The sequence below is a fragment of the Balaenoptera physalus genome (genome assembly GCF_965194825.1).
Source record: "Balaenoptera physalus genome assembly, chromosome: 2".
In the NCBI taxonomy this organism is placed as follows: Eukaryota; Metazoa; Chordata; class Mammalia; order Artiodactyla; family Balaenopteridae; genus Balaenoptera; species Balaenoptera physalus.
The window spans coordinates 120,815,349-120,841,694 of NC_138883.1; the positions used below are offsets into that span (position 1 = coordinate 120,815,349).

The 26,346-nt window shown below is 35.3% G+C and overlaps 1 protein-coding gene across 1 annotated transcript in view; it reads left to right on the forward strand.

The window, feature by feature from the left end:
• Positions 1-26,346, forward strand: part of ETFA (electron transfer flavoprotein subunit alpha) — a 92,858-nt gene that overhangs the window by 22,828 nt on the left and 43,684 nt on the right. Inside the window, exons 6-9 of the mRNA XM_082452687.1 lie at positions 670-780; positions 1,431-1,532; positions 2,711-2,779; positions 8,141-8,223. Coding sequence (XP_082308813.1) covers positions 670-780; positions 1,431-1,532; positions 2,711-2,779; positions 8,141-8,223 — 365 coding nt within the window. The remainder of the gene's footprint in view (positions 1-669; positions 781-1,430; positions 1,533-2,710; positions 2,780-8,140; positions 8,224-26,346) is intronic.

Consider the following 26,346-nt stretch of genomic DNA (forward strand, 5'->3'; position numbering starts at 1 on the left):
GAGAAGGAAGCTTTTGTTTATATTCCTTTTAGGAAGAGTGTACCTGATTAGTGTGACTTCCTTTTCCAGTTTGTTTCTTCCAGGCAGTTCAGCACTTGTTCTATTTTTTTTAGAAATTCACGTTCGTTCGTTCATTCATTCATTCATTCATTCATTCATTCATTCATTTATTTATTTATTTATGACTGTGTTGAGTCTTCGTTTCTGTGCGAGGGCTTTCGCTAGTTGCGGCAAGTGGGGACCACTCTTCATCGCGGTGCACGGGCCTTTCACTATCGCGGCCTCTCTTGTTGCGGAGCACAGGCTCCAGACGCACAGGCTCAGTAATTGTGGCTCACGGGCCCAGTTGCTCCGTGGCATGTGGGATCTTCCCAGACCAGGGCTCGAACCCGTGTCCCCTGCATTGGCAGGCAGATTCTCAACCACTGCGCCACCAGGGAAGCCCACTTGTTCTATTTTTAAAGACATCCAAGGTTATACCGAGAGCCCCTGATATGTTTCTTCAGTGTTATAGTCTTTTATCCTATACTTAGTAAAGGTAGAAAACAAGTAACTGGTCTACAGTTATTTCTTCCTTCTCTTTGTGAAGTAAATTCTGAACCTCAAAGGAATATTTGGGAGGTTTTTTGCCTTTCATGGTGGTTTTTAAAAAATAAATGTGTATTTCAGGAAATGCTTTATGTACAGTGAAGTGTGATGAGAAAGTGAAGGTGTTTTCTGTCCGAGGAACATCTTTTGAAGCTGCAGCAACAAGTGGAGGTAGTGGCAGCTCAGAAAAGGGTGAGTGTTCATTTTTATTTGTTTGTATTTATTTCAGTTTTTTATTTTTTAGCTCAGAGATTATATTAGAGTAAGAGAAGGCTTCTAGTTAAATTTCTAATGCAGAGTGTTTGAGAGCTCAATCTAAATGTTATTCCCAAGTTTATACAAAAATAAGAAATATTTATATCATTTTTGGTCCTCGGATATTTGCTTTGGTGTACATCAAAGGGGTAGGAGAGTGGGGGGTACATTAAGATTAACCCGTTATGTTGATGTAAAGATTTTTTACTGCCCTCTCACTGTTGCCTGTTATAATAGAGATTCAATATAATGGAATAATGTAATAATAGTTAACTTACGGAAGGTGTTATACTTTAACATATACAGTATCTTATTGAACCCCATAGAGAGAGGCTTATTCCAGTTTTATAGCTAGACTCACAGAGTTAAATGACTTCTCAAAAGTCATACAGCTAATGAGGTGAAGGCTGGAATCTAGTTGTCTTTCATAAAATCAGAGAGAGTGAAATTAGTGGCATAAAAAATTCACAGTAACAAAGTTAAATTTCCTGGAATTAATTCTTTGTGTATTTCTCTTAAAAAATTATTTTTTACTGTGGAACTTGAACTCATGCTCTGTGTGTTGTTATATGTATCAATATATGTAGCATCAAGTGCTTCCCCAGTGGGGATATCAGAATGGCTTGACCAGAAATTAACAAAAAGCGATCGACCAGAGCTAACAGGCGCCAAAGTGGTGGTATCTGGTGGTAAGTGGAATATTGTAATTTATTAATTTTAAAAAATGATGTAAACTTAAAATACTTTGCTTTTATTAGTACTCATTTTAGAGGAGCACAAGTGTTTTTTCAAATGTAAGAAGTAGGTAAGTTGCGAGTATTAGTCCCATTTTACCGATTAGGAAAATTAAATCATGAGTGTAATACACAGTTTGGACTTTCTATTGCAAATCTGTGTCATTGGCACCAGGGGGAGCATGGTACAAATCTCAACTCCATAGCTTTGTCTTTTTGACTGACTTCTGTGTTATTCAGAAAAGTCTGGTTGACTTCTGAAATCACAGAAAGAACTGGTTGGGGTCTCAGGGCTGTGTTGTATGATTCTCACCTTTCACTCTACTTTAAAAGACCTCCAGTGCAGTCCAGGTCTCTATGGATAACTCTTTGAAAGTTTTTTCGCATTTAGTATCAAAGCTGTTAATATTGCACAAGACTTGCTTCTTTTTGTACGTCATGTTTCTTACTTTAAAAAAAAAAAAAAAGACCAAGAAACAAACAAAAAGACCCACATTTTATAGCCTGCTGGCTTTTTAAAAAAATAACTGCTGTGATTTAAAAATCTTCCCAAACTAAACATCAAATGAAATAATTAAGCTTCCAAACAGCCTCCTATTGCAAGTGGCATTGAGAGGAAATAATTTAATATTTAAAAAAAGGTATATCTGACTAGTTTATTCACTTATTTTTTTAAGAAATGTTTATTGGATGTATGTTCTCTGCCAGGCCCATTGCAAAGTGCTGAAGAAACAAAGAGGAAAAGGCAGATTGTTCTTGCTCTTAAGGAGTTGAAAGTCTAGTGGAATGACTTCCATGAAAATAATAACTTCTTTCAGTTGTTCAGCTAAGTATTGCTAAATATAGCAGTGACCAAGATAGGTAAGGATCTTGTATTGAAAGAGTTTTTCTTCTAGTGGGGAAGACTGATTTTAAAGACTGATTATACCATTAGTTAACCAGTTAGTTAATTACAGTAGTGTTGAATGCTTTATAAGAGAAGTACAGGAGTATCATTGGAGAACTCAGGAAAGGCTTCATAGAGGAGATAGCAGTTGTGTAAGATGAAGATTCACTCATATATACGAAGTTCAAAATTTTTATGGAGTGGAGTTTATATTTGCTCAATTTTTTTTTTCATCTTTTTAAATGAGGTCGGGGTTTGAAGAGTGGAGAGAACTTTAAATTGTTGTACGATTTGGCAGATCAACTACATGCTGCAGGTAAAGTTACTTTCCTTAGTAGAAAAATGTTCCCATTTCGTTGGAGATATTTTTTCTTCATTATTTCTTTTGTATATAAGTCATTCAAAGCTGCAGATTTTTTGCTTTCTCTGGTTTTCAACTTTTCTCTCTGAAACAGTTTTTCTTAGTCTCCAAGTAAATGGTGTAGCGTTCAGTGAAGAGAGGTTGTCCATGTTCTTTTTTATTATTTATATGACACTCTTAACATTTGCCACATTTTAGTCGTTTTTTTCCATTAAAAAAAATTAAATGTCAGCTTCATTGCCTACTTCAGATTCAGGAATGCCTTTTTTTTTCCCCTTTATTGGTGGTCTAACATAAATCTCTCATACAAGTAGAAATTAACATTTAACATTAATTTTTAAATTTATAGGGAAGAGAGATCTTGTTATTAAAAGTATATTTGCGAATGGAATGATGTTTTTTGAAAAATCAGAAAACTAAAAAATTTTAGTTTTTAATTATACAACCATTACATGAATATATTCTTCTTTTTATAAAAATATCTGTTTTGTTCTTCCCCTTTTGAGAGTTTTGTGTATAACTTTCTAAGCTTTTCCTGTGCTTTTATATTACCTAATATGTGTACCCATAGAAACAGTTATGGTTTTGTCTGAGTAAAGGCAGGATATTGACTCTTTATAATCAGATGGTGGTATTTGACTGAGGATATTTCATTCATTCATTCACTGAACAAATATTTATCAAGTGTCCGCCATATGGCAGGCACTATTTTAGGAGCTAAGTGAAAGCAATGAACAAAATAAGCGAAATTATTCTCTCACAGCTCAAGAGACCACAGGTGTGTTGACATCAAGGTGTTGGCAGAGCCACACTCCCTCTGGGGGTGAATCTGTTTGTTTCCAGTTACCAGAGGCTGCCTTGGAATTCCTGGGCTTATGGCCGCATCACTCCAGTTTCTGCCTCTGTCCTCATATTACTTTCTTCTCTCTGTATCTGTTTCATATCTCCTTCTGTGTCCCTCTTACAAGGATACTGTGATGACATTTAGAACCCACCTAGATAATTCAGGATAAGTGCCTTCTCCCAAGATCCTTAATTTTTTATATCTGCTGTCATACAGGTAATATTCACAGGTCCTGGGTATTAGAAAGTGAATATATCTTTAGAGAGGCCATTTTTCTGCCTACCACAGACAGTAAACGCAATAAATTAGTAAATAATATAGTGTGTTAGAGGGTAGTAAATGCTATGAAAATAATAGAACAGGAAAAAGAGAAGGAGGAGGATTGGAGGGGGAGGATTGCAGGTTTAAATAAGCTGGTCAGAGTATGCCTTAATGAGGAGACATCCGAATAAAGGTTCAAAGAAGGTAAGGAAGCAAGCCATGAGGAAATCTGAGAGAGAGTGTTTCAGGTAGAGGGACCAGTAAAGTGCAAAGGGCTTTATGCTAAGGCAAGAATGTGTCTGGCCTCTGTGATGAATAACAAGGAGGCCGGTGTGGCTGGAATGAAAAGTGCAGAAAGGGAGAGTGGTAAGAGATAAGATTGGAAGTAATAGACCAGATCACATAAGGCTTGTAGGCCTTCGTAAGGAGATTGGTTTTCTCTGAGTGAAATGGGGAACCATTGAGCAAAAGAGTCGCATGATCTGACACATATTAAAAGCATCAGTCTGGCTACAGTTTTGAGAATAGACTATAGGGTGATAAGTGCAGTAACAGGGAGATCAATTAGAAGACTGTTTAAGTCATTCAGGTGAGAGATGCTCATGGTTTGGATCAGGTTAGTAGCTGTAGATGTGGGGAGAAATAGTTTTGTGATATATATTTGAAGGTAGAACCATTGGGATTTCCTGATAGATTGAATATAGATTATGAGGAAAAGTTTTTATCTGGCAACTGGTAGGATGGGGTTGCCATTAGCTGAGATGGGGAATACCCCAGGTGGCACAGTTTTCGAGGGTAGACCAGGAGTTCAGTTTTGGGCATGCATTCAGGCCACCATATGTGCAGGGTTCTGCATCCATGGATTCAACCAACCATGGATCAAAAATATTCGTAAGGAAGAAGTTCCAGAAAGTTCCAAAAAACAATATAAATTTGCCTTGCACTGGCAGCTGTTTACATAACATTTACATTGTATTTATAATTATTTACATAGCATTTACATTATTCAGTATTATAAGTAATTTAGAGATGATTTAAAGTATAGGCATTGCACTTTGCAGATATTACATTTTTTTACAAATTGAAGGTTTGTGGCAACCCTGCTTGGAGCAAGCCTATTGGTGCCATTTTTCCAACAGCATTTGATCACTTAATGTCTCTTGTGTCACATTTTGGTAATTCTCGCAATATTTCAAACTTTTTCATTACTGTTATATTTGTTACGATATGTGATCAGTGACCTTTGATGTTACTATTGCAAAAAGACTATGACTTGCTGAAGGCTCAGATGATGGTTAACATTTTTTAGCAATAAAGTATTTTTAAATTAAGGTATGTACATTGTTTTGTTAGACATAATGCTATTGCACATTTAATAGACTACAGTATAGTATAAACATAACCTTTATATGCAAAAAAATCCATGTAACTTGCTTTATTGTTGTGGTTTGGAACCGAACCAGCGATATCTCTGAGGTATGCCTGTATACAGGAGGGAGTGCATAGGTTATATGCAAATATATGCCTTTTTATCATATATAAGGGATTTGAGCATCCTTGGATTTCAGTATCCTTGTGGGGCGGGGTTCCTGAAACCAATCCCCTGCGGATACCGAGGAATGACTGTACTAAGTTTTGAGATGTCTAATAATAGACATCCTAATAGAGATGTCAATTAAGCAATTGTTACAGGAATGTGGAGTTCAAAAGTTTGGGCTGGAGATAGAAATTTGGAAATCAATTGCATTTATTTGGTATTTGAAGCCATGAGACCAGATGAACTCACCAAGGGAACTGAGTGTAGATATAAAAGAGGTCCCAGGGCTAAGCCCTAGACTCTGCAAGATTAAGAGGTAGGGGAGAAAGGGATAACGAAGACCAAAAGGAATGGGTAAGTAAGGCAGGAAAATCAGGATAGAGAGTATGATGTATTGGAATCCAAATGAAGTGTTTCAGTAAGGGAAAGAGTGATCACCTATGTCAAATGCTACAAGGACGGAAGGTCAAGGAAGATGAGGACTGAAAGGTGACTAATTGATTTAGCCACTTAGAGGTCATTGGTGACTTTGAGCAGTTTTAGTAATGGGGGTGGTGGGTAGTGGGGGCAAAAACGTGATTGGAGTGGGTTTAAAAGAATGGTCCTAGGTAGTAGTTACATGGTTGTATCCACTTTATGTTTATGATCAGCCATTGAGCAGTAGCACATTTGTGATTTGTGTCCTTTTCTGTATGTGTGTTATATTTTAATAAAAAAGTTTTTAGAAATAGAATGGGAGGCCTGGCATTGGAGACAGTGAATGCAAACAACTCTTTAGAGGCTTTTAACTATATGGGAGAGCAGAGAAATAGACAGTAGCCAGAGGGGGAGCGGACGAACAGAGGGACTTTTTAAAGATTGGACAAATAATAGCATGCTTATATGCTGATGGGAATGCTTCAGTTAAGAGGGAGAGATTAATTATACACGAGATAGACAGGAGAGTTACTGGAGGGATGTTCTTGAGTAGATGAGAGAGAATATGAACACAGCTGCAGGTTGATGGGTGAATGTGTTAGTTGGAGCATGTGGAAATTCTCTTCTGATTGTTTCAGCTTTTTCAGTGAAATAGGCAGAATGTTAAAGAGTATTGGAAGTTTGAAGAGAGAAGGAAAGATATGAAATTTTATCGATAGCTTAAGAAAGATTGAGAGAATTAACGCCTATTTATTTAAAGTAAAACCCAGTTAACATGACTGAGTATTGGTGTTTTTCTCCAGTCATGTAAAACTATAGTAGGACAGATATGGAAAAGATGGAAAGATTGCTTAATCAGTAACCAGAGATGGAGGATTTCCACTTGAGTGTGATGGTACAAGAGGAGGGCAAAGAAATTAAAGACATATGCAAAGGAGTGATTAGAGTCACTGATCATAGAAATTAAGCTGGGTAAAGAAAGAAGAGAGAACATGAGGGGAGAGAGGGACAATGAATAGAATTGTGGATCCCAGTGTGGTCAGAGGGTTGTTGGAGTAGGGTACTGAAAAGAGTCAGCTAGAAAGGGGAGGTCACAGAGAGACTTTGGAAATCAAGATTATTGAGGGATATTGCTAATGGGCTGGTTGGGGATATGGGTAGAGTGAAGGACAAGATGACTGGAGGAGAGTTGCTCAAGGAACTGAGAAGCCAGGTGTCAAAGTCTTCAAGAATTAAGACAAGACTAGTATTGGAGAAAGTGACAAAGACCCAGAAGATAAAAATAATTGAGGAATGAAGGGGATTGACCTGCTGGTTGATAGATGACACAGCAATATATGGGTGACATAATCTGATGATATGAGATTCGAAGCTGAAGGGTTTTAAGGAGGGAGGAGGGGAAACGTTCTGAGAGTGGCAGTGAGGGCCTGGTGTACCACCTCTAGGCCCAGTGGTATGAAGGTGGTGGCAGACAAAGTGACATCTGCTGGAGAGGGCTGCAGGGGAATCCTTGTCCTCAGGGAACATTTAGACAGATAGGTGGAAGATACAGAGACTTGTGGTTTGCTGGTATCAGGCTGTGAATTCCAGAAATCATAGTGTAAGGTTTCAGGAATTGGGGAGCAGTGGGAGAAGGATGCAGATTCGGGAGCATGCAGGGCATTGTGGGGATCAGTGTATGGGTTATGAAGGATAACCTTTGAGTCTGGGGCTTGTTGCAGTGACTGATGTAAGTGAAGGGCAGAATGTGATCAGTCCTGACTGACTCATGATAGGTAGTGGAGGTGAGTCTGTGAGTGTTAAGAGGTAGTGAGGAGTATTCACTAGGGCTCCCCCTTTTTGTCCTCTCTAGATGGAGATGAAAAGGACCTGAGGCTCATTGTTGACCCCTGCTGGGAGAGGGGTACCTTTTCTCCAAGTACAGGGCTCCTTTTGACTCCTGCTGAATGAGGATAGAAGGCTAGTTAAATTCTCATTTTTATTTTTAGATAGAAAATACTGGTTAAGCCTTTATCTTGTGTTATATGTAACTCTTTTCTTTATCTGGTCCTAGGGGTAAAGATATTATAATACCTTTCTTTAAAAGCTGTGAAGTTACGGTGTAAAGGAGCATTATATAATGACGTCCCAAACAGGTTATAATGTATGTTTTATGTATGTACTATATCAATGTCTTTTTTTTTTTACTGTTATCAGTGAATATTGCAGCTAGTTGAATAATAGAGCTTAAAAAAATGACAAATATTTTTTTCCTTAGTTGGTGCTTCTCGTGCTGCTGTTGATGCTGGCTTTGTTCCCAATGACTTGCAAGTTGGACAGACAGGAAAAATAGTAGCACCAGTAAGTATTGCAATAAAATATGCCATGCAAAATTCTATGGGGATAAGAACTGTATATATTTGTGGAACAATCATCTCAGTGATTGGTGTCCTATTCAGTGTACCTAAACAGTTAGCCATTACCATGGTGAATGTGTCCTGACAGGTCTGTGGATTTCTTGGCCTCAGTAAAACACATAGCAGTTCTTAAATCCAGCATTGTTTTTCGCATTTTTTAAAGCAGTGGAATACTTTGTCAAATTTATGTCACAACACTAAATATAAAATTGGTAGAAGCAGCATTTTATTATTAAATGGATTTTATAAGTTCACGTTAACATTTATTTACCATAAAGCCTATATATTATAAAATCTGTCAGTAAAACTGATGAATCTATATTAATGAACACAGAATCTCAAAATTGGGAGCTGTGAGTGACAACTGTGGTCTTATATCTTCCTGAACACCTAGTTTATTTCTGTATTATGTCTAGTTGCATGAAATTCAGAAAATTCTTATCCATATGGGTAAGTGATACTAGGCTATTCAGTTAAAACTCTCCAAAACTTACAAAAGGAATACTTTGGTTTCAAAGTTGAATCACTAACAATATCTAATGATTGTTCACATTTCTTAGATGATTCAGGTTTTCAGTGAATACAATTCTCAGCCAGTTTAAGTCTTTATTGTGTGGAGGAAAATGAATTTTTTTATATATCTCAAAAAATTTTTAATGTATTTCCAAACAGGATATTAAGTCATATCCGTTTTAAAAAATCTCATATCTCAGTGCCCTGTTCCATCAGAGGTTCATTAGGTTCATTCAAAGTTTCAAAATAGGCAAAAAATTTAAGTCTTGCTTTTGAAGTTTGTTTTGAAGTGTTCAATCTTCTGCCCATTTTAAAATTGGGTTCTTTGTCTTTTTATTGCTTCTTTATTCACTTTCTTCTGAAGAGCAGAAATTTTTAATTTTTGTAAGATCTAATGTATTGATGGTTGTTAATACTTTCTGTGTTATTTAGCTTATTTGAAGTCAGATAAGATCTCAGAATGTAAAATAGTTACTAAATAAACAAAGTCAAAACCATGTGACCTGTTTGCTTGTGATAACTGCATTAGTCAGGCTGTGAAAGCATTTATTGAGCAAGTAAGCTTGAGCCTTCCCTAGCATTTAATGAGGTGTGGCACATAGGTATTTTTTTGGTAGAAATCTTGTTTGTCCTAGTTTACATGAATAGCTAATCTTTAGGCTTGAATTTATTTACAAAAGATCAGACCCACAACCTTCCTAATCAATAATACTTCTACAAGAAAGTATGGTGGGAGACAAACTTTTATTTACATTGACTTTTCAGTAACAACACACTTGTTATTAAGTAGGATAGCAGAATGACAGGGAATGACCAGTGGCATCCTTACCTGTGTTGTAAATAAATGTCATACAGTCAGCTTTCTTCAACATTACTGTCATGAATATAGGATTACTGAAATATTTTCATAAGGAATTTAAATACATTAAAGGCTTTGAAGACTTTCTTTAACATAAATCATGTAAGCCCCAGAGATTCTGATTCATTAACTCTGAGTTAGACTTCGACATGTATATATATATATGTCTACATATTTATTTGTGTCTGTGTGTATTTTTCTTTAAGGCTTTAAAGCTTTTTTGAGATGATCTCAAGTTTACAGAAAACTTTCAAGGACAGAGTAAAAGCCTTTATTTTTGTGGACTATTTGAGAGTAAGTTGCTGAGATGATTCTCCATCATCTCCAGATATGTAGGACATTCTCCTATAAAACCACAATACAACTTTTAAAATTAGGAGACTAACATCAATTTACATTAATACTATCTAATCATGAGACCTTGTTCAGGTTTTGCCAGTTGTCCCAATAATGTCCTATATAGCAAAAGGATGTAGTTCATAATCACATGTTGCATACAGTTGTCATGTGTCCTTCCATCTCAAACAGTTCCTGCCTTACTTTGACTTTCATGACCTTGACACTTTTGAAAAATTATAGGACAGCTATTTTGTAGGATAGAATGTCCCTCAATTTGCATTTGTTTGGTGTCTCCTCACCATTCAATTTAGGTTATATATACATCTTTGACAGGAATATCACAAAAGTGATATTTCGTACTATCAGATGGTACACAATTTCATTGTGCCTTATTAGATTTTCACTTTGACCATTTGGTTAAATTTTTCATAAGGAATTTAAATATATTAAAGGCTTTGATATCTGTCAAACTTCTCCACTGTAAAGTTATTTTTCCCTTTGTAGTTAATAAATGTTTTATGAGGAGGTACTTTGAAATGATATAAATATTCCAGTTCTCCTCACTTTCAGTTTATTTATTTATATTTATTTATTTATAAATGAATGTTAAATAAATATTTATTTATTTATAATAGGACTTATGGTTCCTGTTTTATTCAGTGGGTGAAAATCTGTTGTTATTATTTTAATTGATGTACAAATTGTTCCACATTTGGCCAGTGAGAACCCCTTCAAGGTGGCTTCTGTGTCTTCTTGACATGTTCCCATCATTCTTTGAGGCCTTTCTTACTTACTGACAGAATAAGATGTTCCAGGCTTTTTGTACCTTTCCTATCCCAGCCCTGGCATCAGTCTTTTCTCCAGGGAGTCCTGGTTCCTTTTAGTGAAGAATAGTATGAAGCTGACATCTGGATATTAATTGTGCTTGTTGCTGTTCCCAGGACCCCTCAGTGAAAAAAGCTAGGGAATGTGTGTAGGTATGTATATATGTATGCAGATATACACATATATGTATTCATATACACATACAAACATTTATATCTATTTCACTATCAGTCTATCTACACTGAAAACCATGAGTTCACAGTGACACCACCAATTCCAGTCCAAGGTCAATTCTGACTCTCCCTTTCCCTGTTTGTAATGCCTTTCATTGGCAGTGAAAAACCTGGACCCTGCCAGTACGCTAACCTGCACAAATGCTCTCCTTGCCCCACTCAGGCTCCCACACCCTGCACTGAACATTCAGCCCTCCTATGTAGATAACCCTCCCTACCTTGCTTGGACTCTGACACCCTTCTGGATCATTTCTTCCCAAAGTAGTTGTACAGTTTTATATTTCCACCAACTATGTATCTGGGTTCCACTTGCTCCTCATTTTCACCAACATTTGGTATTTTAGCTATTCAGGTGCATGTGTAGTGGTGTACTTTATTGTGGTTTTAATTTGCATTTTCCTGATATCTGTGATGATGAACACTGTTGTGTTACTGGCCACTCAGATATCTTCCATATGAAGTATCTGTTCAGATGTACGGCACCTTTTTTATTGAATTGCTTGTCTTTTTGTTATTGAGTTGTAGAAGTTTTTTTAAAAATCTATTCCAGATATGTTACTTGTCATACATGTTTTGCAAATATTTTCTCCCAATCTGTGGCTTGCTTATTTATTTTAATGGTATCAAGATGAGGAACTTCCCTTCTGTCCCCAATTTGCTGAGAGTTGTTATCATGAATGGTTGTTGAATTTTGTCAAATATTTCTCTGCATCTGTTGAAATGATCATGTTTTTTTTCCTTTATTCTGTTAATTTGGTGAATTACGCTGGTTGATTTTTGAATGTTAAACCACCTTGAGTTACTGTGATAAACCCTACTTGACCATGATACGTTATCCTTTTAATATATTGCTGGTTTTGATTGACTAATATTTTCTTAAAGATTTTTAGGTCTGTCTTTATCAAAATAATCTGTAATTCCCCCCGCCCCCCAATATCTTTGTCTAATTTTGGTATTGGCATTATGCTGGCTTCATAAAATGAATTGAAAGATATTCCCTTCTGCTGTATTTTCTGAATGAAAAATCTGTGTAAGATTGGTTTGTGTGTGTGGGGGCTGTTTTTACTTTTTGGCTCTTATGAATAATGCAGATAGGAACATTCATGTATAGGTTTTTGTGTGGACATATGTTTTCATTTCTCTTGGATATGTACCGAGGAGTGGAATTGCTGTTCATATGGTAACTTTATGTTTAACCTTTGAGGAACTGCCAGACTGTTTTGCAGAGCAGCTACACCAACAATGAACCAACTCTTAGCTTTGTTAATTTTTTTCATTGTTTTCTTTTTATTGATTTTTGCTCTTAATTTTCTTCCTTCTAATTACTTTGGGTTTACCTTGCTCTTAAGGTAGAACTTTACTTTATTAATTTTGTATTTTGCTTGTTTTTAAATGTAAATATTAAAGATATAAATTTCCCTCTAAATAGTACTTTAGATGCATCCCACAAATTTTGATATTTTTTCATCATTCATTAAAAAAATTTTCTAATTTAGAAAATTAGGAATGTTTAATTTCTATATATTTGTGATTTTTTTTTCCTAGATAGCTTTCTATTACTGATTTCAAATTTAATTTTGGTGAACATGTCTTTAATATTTCAGTATTAAAATTCATTGAGTCTTATTTTATGGCCTAACAAATGCTCTATCTTGGTGAATATACCTTGTGCACTTGAAAAGAATGTATGTCCTGCCGTTAGACACTACAAGAATAAAGATTAGTGAACTTGAAGATACGGCAGCAAAAACTGTCCAAAATGAAACACAGAAAATTTTGAAAACACAGGAAAAAAATGGACAGAGCCTTGGTGAGCTATGGGACAACTTTAGGAGGCCTAATATATGTGTAATTGGAGCAGGAAAACTACTGGAAGAAATAATGACCATAGAATGTCCAAATTTGATGAAAACTATAAATCCACAGATCTCAGAAGCTCAACAAAACCCCAAGAACAGGAAACAGGAACGAAACTACAAGGCATGTAATAGTCAAATTGTTTACAGAATGATAAAAAGAAAAAAAATTTTTTTCAAAAAGGAAGTCATTTTATTTTTAGTACATTTGCTTTGGAGGGAGAGCCAACTAATTGGAAAGAGTCCATAATTTAACCAACATCAGATCTCCTTGCTGCATTCCCTGTTGAAACTTTTTTTTTCTTTTTCAAATTTTTTTTTTTTTCTTTTTCAAATTCTTTTCCCATTTAGGTTATTAGCAGAGTACTGAGCAGGGTTTCCTGTGCTATACAGTAGGTCCTTTTTGGTTATCTATTTTAAATAAAGCAGTGTGTACATGTCAGTCCCAAACTCCCAGTCTGTTCATACCCCCCACACTTTTCCCCTGGTAACCATAAGTTTGTTCTCTAAGTCTGTGAGTCTGTTTCTGTTTTATAAATAAGTAAGTTTGTATCATTTTTTTCTTAGATTCTGCATATAAGCGATATCATATGATATTTGTCTTTCTCTGACTTACTTCACTTAGTATGCAGCAACAGGTCCATCCATGTTGCTGCAATGGCATTATTTCATTCTTTTTAATGGCTGAGTAATATTCCATTGTATATATGTACCACATCTTCTTTATCCATTCACCTGTCGATGGACATTTAGGTTGCTTCCATGTCTTGGCTATTGTAAATAGTGCTGCATTGCACATTGGGGTGCATGTATCTTTTTGAATAATGGTTTTCTCTGGATATATGCCCAGGAGTGGGATTGCTAAATCATATGGTAGCTCTATTTTTAGTTTTTTAAAGAATCTTCATACTGTTCTCCGTAGTGGCTGTACCAGTTTATATTCCCACCAACAGTGTGGGAGGGTTCCCTTTTCTCTACACCCTCTCTGACATTTGTTGTTTGTAGAATTTTTGTTAATGGCCATTATGACTGGTATGAGGTGATACCTCATTGTAGTTTTGATGTGCATTTCCCTAATAATTAGCAGTGTTGAGCATCTTTTCATGTGCCTCTTGGCCATCTGTATGTCATAAATGTTAGTTTCCAGATTCACTGACTTTGCAGTTTTCTCCAGTTAATGCAGGTGCTCAACAAGCACCTTTTATTACTTTAAATGAGAACAAAATGAAGACCTGAAATCTCATGATCAAGAATTGTTTTCTGACGGACAAGCAGAATTGTTTGGTCTATTTTTATGGTTGATATAATTGTATTCAAAACTCATAAACAATGTACATCCACTTCAATGCTGATAAAACGAAATTCTTAAAAGCAGTGAGTGAAAAGTATAAATGAACTCAATATTCCAGTCAAAAAGCAGAGATTACCAGGTGTATAAAAAGCAAGACTCAGCTATATGCTACCTAAAAGAAATATATTTTAGATAGAAAAAAATACACCATACAAATAGTGAGCATAAGAAATCTGGTTTGTCTTTTTTAATATCAGATAAAGCAAACTTCAAGATAATGAGTACTGCCAAGCATAAAGAGGCCATTATGTAATGATAAAAGGATCAATTTATCAGAAAGAACTATCATGAATGTGTAACTGCCCAATAACAGAATTTCAAAATACATCAGGCAAAATCTGACAGAACTAAAGTGAGGAATGCAAATCCGTAATTATAGTTGGAGGTTTTAATACCTTTTCCCAGTAATTGATAGAATAACTAGACGAAAAATTTCAGTAAGGACATAAAACATCTAGACCAGGGGACAGCAAGCTATCTGTAAATCACATAGGAAGTATTTTTGGTTTAATTGGCCATAGTCTCTGTTGTAACTACTTAACTCTTCTGTTGTAGAGCAGAAGCAGCCATAGACTTGTAAGTAAGTGAGTGAGTTGTATTCCGTTACAACTTTATGTACAAAAACAGATGGAGGTCCAGATTTGGCCTGTTGACGTAGAACGCTATGCCACATTTTTTTTCTCTTTTATTCTAGGACTCCCGTTGCACATATTCTAGATATCTTTATATTCTTCTGTAGGTTACTTAAGTTCTGTTCATTCTTTTTCATGGTTTTTTTTCCCTCTGTTCTTCAAATTGAATAATTTTATTGGTCTATCTTCAAGGTTACTGACTTTTTTATAATTTCTAATATACTATTAAACCCATCTAGGAAATTTCTGATTTTGTATTTCTTAGTTCTAAATTTTCATTTGGTTCTTTTTATAGTTTCATTTCTCTGCTGAGATTTCTTATCTGTGCAGTCACTGCAGGTATCTTCCTTTACATCCTTGACCATACTTGTAATAGCTGCTTTTAAATCCTTGTGTACTAATTCCAAGTTCTGGGTTATTTCAGGGTTGATGTCCTTTGATTGTATTTTCACACTTTCCTGTTTTCATTATGTGTGTAGTACAGTGGTTCTCAAATTTTTTGTCTTAGGGCTCCTTACTTTTAAAATTTATTTAGGGCTCTCAGAGCTTTTGTTTATTTGGGTTATATCGATATTTCTTATATTAGAAATTCAAACTGAGAAAATTTTAAAATATTTATTCTTTTGAAAATAACAACAGTAAAGCCATTTATTTTAATATAAATAACATTTTAGTTACAATAACTGTCTTCCAAAACAAAAGAAATTTAATGAGAATAATGGTATTTTTTTACATTTTTGACTTGCTGTCTGGCTTAGTAGAAAACTGCTAGATTCTCATTTCTGCTAACTGTGTGTTGTTTTATATTGGTTTGATTGAAGTATATGAAGAAAATCCAGCATCACACAGCTATATAGAAAGAAAGGAGTATTTTAATAGCCTTTTCATAAAATTGTAGATATTCTTCTTTTACACTACATCAGAACTTGACAAGTAGTAAATTCTTAAAGGGTATTGGCAGTGTGGAATCTGAAACCATATCAATGAACTTTTCATACCCTTACATTAAAATCTGTTGGTCTGTATTGTGCTTTGAATGGATCTTTCACTATCCTGTAACATTTAGAAAATAACCTTTAGTGAGTTTTATAATCTTTCAAATGTTGACACATTTTATCAATATCAAAACATTACCTTCATCAGTATCACCACTCATCTCATTAGAGGAGTCTTTACAGCTCATATTCATGGATACAAGTTTTTAAAAAATTCTAATTATAAACTTAATTCACAAATTTTGTCCTTGGCAACAAAAATTTTGCTTTCTAGGAATTGATAAACTCACCTCATTCATTTTCAATAAAATGTCTGCCAAAAGTCCAAATATCTATCACTTGTTCTTTGAAGTGGAAATGGTGATCCACGAAAACGTGGGTGGTTTACTCAAACCATCACACGAGCCACTTTCCTCAAGACAATCATTGTGCTTTCGTATGCAGTGGAAGTACTTTGCATACTTCGTGATTTGTCACACAGAATACTAAAAAGATGTGTACTCAAAGATCAAGATTTAATAAAACTAATAATTTTTACTACTTCATCAAGGACGTTGTTAAGTGAAACCAGGTTTTCTTTTTCTTTTTTTTTAAACTGTATGTGTGGCATGAAGAATGCAGTGACAACCAGTACAGTTTGGTGCAACTGTCTTGCTTAATGCTAAGGCAGCAGTTTTACCCACTGTTATTTTTACATCATCATTGCAAAAGTCAATACAGTTTTTCTAGGATAAACCATGAGATCCAAAAAAGTTACTTAATACTTTGAGTTTTTCAGTACCACTTTTGTTTGTTGCCAAGCATTCACATAAAGGAATTCTTCAGTATTTAGTTGTTATTGATACTGGACAAATACAATTAAAACACAAAACCCAACTATATAGATTTGTCTGTTTGTTAGGCAAAAGTACAATTTTGCGATGCTTTATTAACTTAATATTCATGTTTACAGTTAAATCTTTTATTCAGCAAGTTCCTGTATCATTGGAATGTGGCAGTGCCATAGTTTCTTTCACTGATTTTTCATCTAGCAGGCATTTAGCAAGGTCACCTTTATTAGTCTTTTAGCAACTGTGCTTGTCTAGCCAATGAAATATGATAACTTAACCCATATGATGCTTCAGTGACTTTTTCCTTTCTGGTTTGAAAAGCTGAACAATTTTTTACTTTTAAACTCATCACATCTATGTTAAAAATAAAACATTCAATTAATTTTTCTCTAAACGGAATTATTTTCAAAATGGCCATCATTGCTGTTGCAAAAGACACAGTAACATAAATTATTAACATCTCTGAAGCCAAGAGAAAGATAACTTTCATCGTACTTTCACTTATTTTTAATTTTACACAATATTTTTTACAATAGATTCCTCTTTTCCATAAGTTAGAGATCTCTGTTAACAGTTTCATCTTTATCAGCATCTTTTGATGTAGATGTTGGTGCTGTGGGTTGGGAAAGTGAGTCTTCTGTATTTTAGTATAAATATTAGCAAAATCTAAAATTATAGTTTTAGATAAATTTTAAAATTTATAAAAATTTACAAAAAATTTGTTATTGCCATATAAGGTAACAAAATGTACTTCTTGTTGTGTTTCGTTGTAGGCACAGGAAAATCTTTGGGATTCCAAATGTCCATTTATTGGATGATAATGAGGTTACAGAAATTACAACTATAAGAGCACAAGCTACTGTACTGAGAACAAACTGAGTTAATCTCTCTAAACATACATATTTATACTTAAAACCTACTACTTTAAACATTTTTAGGTAACACAGAAATACAGATGCATACCTTCTGGTAGTTATCAGAGAGATGATTTCCTCAAACAGTCATGTAGCCACTGGAGAACTGCACTGTAGTATTGTGATAGAATGAGAGAGAAAAGGACAAATAACATTTTAATATTACTATGAAAATATTTTTGACCTTGCAGACCCCTGAAAGGGTCTTGGGACTTACAGGAATATGCAGATCATATTTTAAGAATCACTGGCCTAGTACTTTTGAATCATATTATGCACATTGAATAATATGTGTAGAGATTATGGATTCTGTTATATTTCTATTGAGAATATTCATTTTTGTTTTAGCAGGCAATTAATTTGGCTGCACTCAAACCTCAAATTCTCTTCTCTTTTAGCCTAGGCAACTGGCTTAGAGGCTACCTGACACATGTCCAGTGTGTGTGTGGGTGTGGTCAACCAGAGTTTTGAGCAAAATATGTATGCAGAGTTTGTGGTTGTCCCTCTGGAATATTTTCCTCACCTTCGAGCTTATGTTGCAGTCATAAATACTGTCTTGTTTGTTCCCTCCACTAATAAGACTGCAGGTTTCTATCTAAAGTGGCTGCTTTCTGAGGGGCTTTTATTCCCCTTGTGGGAGATCTGCAAATGTCCCAAGGGAAGAAGTAGAGGTGTATGGTGGGCTCTTTTCATTGTGCTTCCCTCCCCTACAGAATTCTGGCTTCTTAAGTGTCACCTATCTTGGTTGTTCTCCAACGTATTTAAACAGTTGCTGCTTTTATTTTAACCAGGATTCACAGTTTTTCTCTGCAAGAGGGGGTTAGTCTGATACAAACTATTCTCAGGGCCATAAGCAGAAGTCCTGAGGCCTAGAATTGAGCACATTACTTCATGTGTGCTCTGACTAGTACAGAGTTGGATTATTATCTTCCTAAATAATATTTTAATTAGTGCTACTTAATATTGCATTAGGTTCTTGGCAGCCAGATCCTACTGTTGGCATTTGAAGACATCCAAAATCTCTCTTTTCCTTCCTCCATATTTTATTGTCTGCTGTTAAACCGTGTCTTCCTTGTCTAGTAATAACGCAGTGTTTCTTAGTGTTTAAAGCTGAACAAAGTACTTTCAGTTATCTTTATTAAATTTGGGTCTGTGTTGTCTTACCACTGAAACCTCCTGAATCTTTTAAAGCTTGATTTGTTTTCATTCATATTCCTTTTAACTTTATATTATTTGAAGATCCTATGTTGTATTTTGTTGCCATTTTGTTACAGCTATGGAAAGCATCATCATAGTTCTCTCTGATGATGAATAGTAAGAAGTTCCTTATTTCAAGTAAGGGGACACTTAAAGGCAAATTTTGTTATTTCACAAAATAATTTTACTTTTCTTATCAATTTTTTAAGAAAATATCTAATACCCCAGAGATGCTATGAATTTAGTTATACTTTTAAATACATTTTTATATTATCATTCACAGCAGTTGACATGTACATATGGAAGATTATTGAACATTTATTTATATGGAACAATCTGGTATGTTTATGGATTCATGCTCCCTGCAAGAATTCAGACCCAGTTATGGGGATCCACTAGTCTGTAGCTTACTGTTGCAACAAAGACTTCTATTCCTTTTTTTTTTTTTAATTAACTTTTTATTTGGAAATAATTTCAAACTTATAAAAATTTGAAAATTAAAAATAATACAGTATGTGTGTATGTGTACACATACATACACAGTTTTTTTCAGAACTATTTGACAGTAAGATCATGACCTGTAAATACTTCAGTGTGTATTTCCAAAGAGTGGAACTAGTCTCTTACACAAACGAATATGAAAACAACCATACAAAATCTATGGAATGCAGCATAAGCAGTTGTTAGAGGGAAGTTCATAGTGATACAGACCTGCCTCAGAAAACAAGAAAAATCTCAAGTAAACAACCTAACCTACCACCTAAAAGAATTAGAAAAAGAAGAACAAACAAAACCTAAAATCGGCAGAAGGAAGCAAAGAATAAAGATCAGGGAGGAAATAAATAAAAAAGATTAAAAAAAGATAGGAAAAAATCAACAAAACCAAGAGCTTGTTCTTTGAAAGGGTGAACAAAATTGACAAACCTCTGTCCAGACTCACCAAGAAGAAAAGAGAGAGATCCCAAATAAACAAAATAAGAAATAAAAAAGGAGAAATCTCAGCCGATACTGCAGAAGTACAAAAAACCGTAAGAGAATACTATGAACAATTATGTACCAAGAAATTTGACAACCTAGAAGAAGTGGACAACTTTCTAGAAACATACAGCCCACCCAAAATTGAATCAAAAAGAAACATAATTTGAACAGACTGATCACTAGAAGTGAAATAGAATCTGTAATAAAAAAAAAACTTCCTACAAACAAAAGTCCAGGACCAGATGGCTTCACAGGCACATTCTACCAAACATACAAAGAAGAACTTACACTGATTCTTCTCAAACTCTTCCAAAAGATTGAAAAGGAGGGAACACTCCCAAAGACATTCTATGAAGCCACCATCACTCTGATACCAAAGCCAAAGACACCACCAAGAAAGAAAATTACAGGCCATATCTTTGATGAATATAGATGCAAAATTTCTCAACAAAATATTAACAAACTGAATCCAACAACACATAAAGATCATATACTGCAACCAAGTGGATTCATCCCAGGTTCACAAGGATGGGTCAAGATATGCAAATCAATGTAATATATCACATTAACAAAAGAAAAGTAAAAAGCCACATGATTATCTCAATAGATGCAGAAAAAGCATTTGACAAAATTCAACATCCATTCATGATAAAAACTGTTACCAAAGTGGGAATAGAGGGAACATATCTCAACATAATAAATGCCATTTATGACAAACCCACAGCCAATATAATACTCAAGGGTGAAAAGTTGAACACCTTCCCACTAAAATCTGGAACAGGACAGGGATGCCCACTCTCACCACTTCTCTTCAACATAATATTGGAAGTCTTAGCCATAGCAGTCAGACAAGAAAAAGAAATAAAAGGTATCCAAATTGGAAGGGAAGAGCTAATATTGTCACTATATGCAGATGACATACTGTATATAGAAAACCCTAAGGACTCCACACAAAAACTACTAGATCTAATAAATGAATTCAGCAAAGTAGTAGGATACAAGATTAACATTCAGAAGTTGGTTGCATTCCTTTACACTAACAATGAAATACCAGAAAGGGAATGTGAAAAAAAAAATACCTTTTAAAATCACACCTGAAAAAATATAATACCTAGGAATAACCTGATCAAGGAGGTGAAAGACTTATATGCTGAGAACTATAAAACGTTAATAAAGGAAATAAAAGAGGATTCAAAGAAATGGAAAGATACTGCATGCTCTTGGATTGGAAGAATTAATATTGTTAAAATGGCAACACTACCCAAAGCAATCTACAGATTTAATGTGATCCCTATCAAATTACCCATGACATTTTTCACAGAACTAGAACAGATAATTCAAAATTTTGTATGGAGCCATAAAAGACCCAGAATTGCTAGAGCAATCCTGAGGAAAAAAAACAAAGCAGGAGGCATAACCCTCCCAGACTTCAGACAATACTACAAAGCTACAGAAATCAAAACAGGCATACAGATCAATGGAACAGAATAGAGAGCCCAGAAATAAACCCACACACCTATGGTCAATTAATCTTCGACAAAGGAGGCAAGAATATAAAATGGGAAAAAAAACAGTCTCTTCAGCAAGTGGTGCTGGAAAAGTTGGACAGCTGCATGTAAATCAATGAAGTTAGAACACCCTCACACCATGCACAGAAATAAACTCAAAATGGCTTAAAGACTTAAACATAAGACATGACACCATAAAACTCCTAGAAGAAAGCATAGGCAAAACATTCTTTAACATAACTCATACCAAAGTTTTCTTAGGTCAGTCTCCCAAGGCAATAGAAATAAAAACAAAAACAAAGGGCACCTAATCAAACTTACAAGCTTTTACACAGCAAAGGAAACCATAAAAAACAAACAAAAAAACCTGAAAAGGCAACCCTCAGAATGGGAGAAAATATTAGCAAATTAAGCAAATATTAAGCCCAAAAGGGCTTAATCTCCAAAGTATACAAAGAGCTCATACAACTCCATGACAAAAAACCAAACAACCCAACTGAAAAATGGACAGAGGACCTTAATAGACGTTTTTCCAAAGAAGACTTACAGATGACCAGTAGGCACATGAAAAGATGCTCAACATCACTGATTAATAGAGAAATGCAAATCAAAACTACAATGAGGTACCACCTCACACTGGTCAGAATGGCCATCATTAAAAAGTCTATAAATAACAAATGTTGGAGAGGCTGTGGAGAAAAGGGAACCCTCCTACACTGTTGGTGGGAATGTAAGTTGGTACAGCCACTATGGAGAACAGTATGGGGGTTCCTCAGGAAACTAAAAATAGAATTACCATGTAATTCAGCGATCCCATTCCTGGGAATATACCCAGACAAAACTATAATTTGAAAAGATACATGCACCCCTATGTTCATAGCAGCACTGTTCACAATAGCCAAAACATGGAAACAACTAAATGTCCATTGACAGATGAATGGATAAAGAAGATGTGGTACATATATACAATGGAATACTACTCAGCCATAAAAAAGAATGAAATAATGCCATTTTCAGCAACATGGATGCAATTAGAGATTATCATATTAAGTGAAGTAAAGGTCAGAATGAGAAAGACAAACACCATGTGATATTACTTATATGTGGAATCTAAAATATGGCACAAATGAACCTATCTACAAAATAGAAATAGACAGACATAGAGAACAGACTTGTGGTTGCCAAGGGGGAAGGGGGGAGGGAGAGGGATGGACTGGGAGTTTGGGGTTGGTAGATGCAAACAATTACATTTAGAATGGATAAACAACAAGGTCCTAATGTATAGCACCGGGAACTATACTCAATATCCTGTGATAAACCATAATGGAAAAAATATTTTTAAAAATGTGTACATGTGTATAACTGAGTCATTTTGCTGTATAGCAGAGATTGGCACAGCATTGTAAATCAACATACTTCAATAAAAAAAGAAAAAAAAAAAGAAATAGTCTCTTACATAGAGGAAGTACAGTTTACATTCCATATCTGGATTTTGTCAGTTTATATTCCAATTCCAGTTTTCCATATTCTAATGGAATATTCCTATTTTATTAGCCTGTCGATGTTCATGATAGTATATTTCCCCTCGCAGTACAGCATCTAGTTTAGGGCCAAGTATTGCATTTAGTTGTCATATCTCTTTAGTCTTTGGTTGTGGTAAGGGGTGGTTCTCAGTTCTTATTTAACCTCATCTTAGGCAGGTCCTCTGCACCTGGGCCTCAGAGACAGGGATTTCTTAGTGTTCCTGCTCTGACTTTCCACCCCCATACCCGTCACAGCCAAACTCTGCCTTGTGTCTCTTGGGGTGAGATGGGGGGGTGGCTGGATAGCAATTTGAGTGGTCTTGAGAAAATTCAGGTGGAGGGTAAACAAAGGTTGGAGATATATGTTGAAACTAGGAGAGAGATTTTAAAGAAAATAAATTCTGTATGGCCCTGTCCATTTGTTAGACCTGGGCTGCTAATTTGGCACTAGGTTTTCTAGAAGCCAGTTCATATTGGGAAACAAGATCAGTGTCTTCATTTACATTGTCCCTAAGGTAAAAACAAACTAATTACACACGGGAAGCATAATTTGGCCTGGTATCAAGATCAGAGAAATACGTTTATCCCTTGAGCCCTTATAAAGAGGACACTATTGATTAACATCCTCAACAATATCCTTATTATAAATAGGACAATGGTTTCATAGGGCAGGTTTTTTTAAAAAATAGTGTTTTTCAGTGTCAGCCAATTGCCTAATATTTAAGTGCACTTCTGTAAGGAGTCAAAATTATTTGCTTTTGGGCCTGTAGGTTTCGCTAGGATAAAATTTCAGAGTAGTGGTTTCGTTGTAGAGCCCTTCATATGAAATCTTATCAGAAAGCTCCATACATAACATAAGAAAAAGTGGGATTGAAGTGGGGCCATGTACCTGGAGTGCTACTAACTCAGCTTTCTCCCTTTCTCAGTATTCTGAGGGATTTTCTATGGCGCCTTTGCAGAGTGATTAGAGCCCTGAGCACATTTTGAAAATCAGTTGTCCAGAAAAAATTGGTGGATTGCATAGCCTCAGTCAGTTTTCCACAAGTATATCTACCTGAACTGAATTTTGATTTGTTAGTATATATCAACTACATTATTTTATATTGTGTCAATTTTTTAAACTCCTTATTTAGTATCATTTCCCTTATTCTTGGGCACTGACCTTTCCTTCTGCTTCACAAGTCAACTTATTGTCCTCTCTATGAAAGCAAAAAACAATACAAAACAAAAACCCAGGTTACCTGTATGTATCAGAGAAAGAGGTGGCCCTTTTCTTATTTAATACTAATATGTCTACCTGGCGTTGGATCCCATCACTTCTTACCTCCTTTGAGATAGTATTCCACTAATTACCCCAATACTTTGGGTCCAGGGCACCTCTCTACTGGCTACTATTTATTTATTTATTTTATTTTTATTTATTTATTTATTTGGCTGCCTTTGGGTCTTCATTGCTGCATGTGGGCTTTCTCTAGTTGTGGCTAGCAGGGGCTACTCTTCGTTGTGGTGCACGGGCTTCTCGTTGCGGTGGCGTCTCCTGTTGAGGAGCACGGGCTCTAGGCACACAGGCTTCAGTAGTTGTGGCTAGCAGGTTCTCGAGCACAGGCTCAGGAATTGTGGCGCACAGGCTTAGTTGCTCCGTGGCATGTGAGATCTTCCTGGACCACGGATCGAACCCATGTCCCCTGCATTGGCAGGCAGATTCTTAACCATTGTGTCACCAGTGAAGTCCCTGGCTGGTATTTTATAACGTTAAAAAAAGAAAATTATTCATCTACCCACCCAGCAGCTCTTTTTCCCTGCTAGCTACCACCCTGTTTATCTCTCTTGCTAGGGTAAGCTTGAAAAATTAGCTTATGTTTACTAAATTCACTTTGTTTCCCATTCTTTTCTTTTTATTTAAAAAATATGTATGTAAATATATATATTTATATATAAAATAATACAGTAAACACCTACGTTTTTACCACCAAATTTAAAAAGCACTATTACAATTGAAAACCCCTGTAACTCTTCGTTTAATGCATATCCTTCCCTCCCCTCAAACGTAACCATTACCCTAAATTTGATGATTATTTTTTCAATGCATTTCATTTTTACTTTTACTGTATATCGACAGATCCCTAAACAGTATATAGCTGAACTTTTCAACTTGAGTGCTGTGGATGATTTACTGTTTGCCAAGATGTTGATCCTCTCAGTCTTTGGAAGAGTAAATATTATGACTAGCCTTGTTCATTTAGCCTAGTGTACCATACAAATATTACTATTTTCTGTGTGCCATGATATAAATAAGTTGGGAAGCACTGATACATAATACTGTTTTGTATATTTTTTAAACTTTATGTTACTAATAGCATGCTGTTTTTTTGTTGTTAACATCCGTCACCATATATTGTTATAGAATTTTTTTCTTCTGGTGAGTACTTTTAGGATTTACTCTTGTAGCAACTTTCATATATGCAATACAATATCATTAACTATAGTCACCATGCTGTGCATTACATCCCCATGACTCATTTATTTTATAACTGGAAGTTGGTGCCTTTTTGACTCCCTTCGCTCATTTTGCCCACCCTCTGACCCTTCCTCCCCACCCCCAGCAACCACCAATCTGTTCTCCATATCAGTGAGCTTAGAGTTTTTTTGTTTCTCTTTGTAGATTCCACATTAAGTGAGATCACGTGGTATTTGTCTTTCTCTTATTTCATTTATCATAACGCCCTCAAGGTGGCAAGATTTCATTCTTTTTTATGGCAGAATAGTATTCCATTGTATATATAAACACACCATATTTTCTTTATCCATTTATCCATTGGTGGATACTTAGGTTGTTGCCGTATCTTGGCTATTGTAAATAATGCTGCAATGAGTATCTTTTCAAGTTAGTGTTTTTGTGTTCTTTGAATAAAAATCCAGAAGTGGAATTGCTGGATCATATGGTAGTTCTGTTTTTAATTTTGTTCTCCATAGTGGCTGTGCCAATTTACATTCCTATCAACAGTGCACAAGGGCTCCCTTTTCTCCACACCCTAGCCAGCATTTGTCATCTCTTGGGTTTTTGTTTGTTTGTTTGTTTTGTTTTGTTTTTGATAGTAGCCATTTCTAACAGTGTGAGGTGCTATCTCATTGTGGTTTTGTTTTGCAGTTCTCTGATGATTAGCAACATTAAATATCTTTTCATGTACCTGTTAGCCATCTTCTGTGTGGCTTCTTTGGGAAGAATGTCTGTTCATATCCTCAGCCCATTTTTTTAATTGGTTTCTTTTTTTTTTTTTTTTTTGCTATTGAGGTGTGTGAGGTGTTTACATGTTTTGGATATTAACCCCTTATTGAATATATGATTTGCAAATATTTTCTTCCATTCAGTATGTAACCTTTTCATTTTTATGATGGTTTCCTTTGCTGCACAGAAGCCTTTTAGTTTGATATAGTCCCACTTGTTTATTTTTGCTTTTATTGCCTTTGGTGTCAAATCCAAAAGACCATCACCAAGACTAATGTCAAGGAGCTT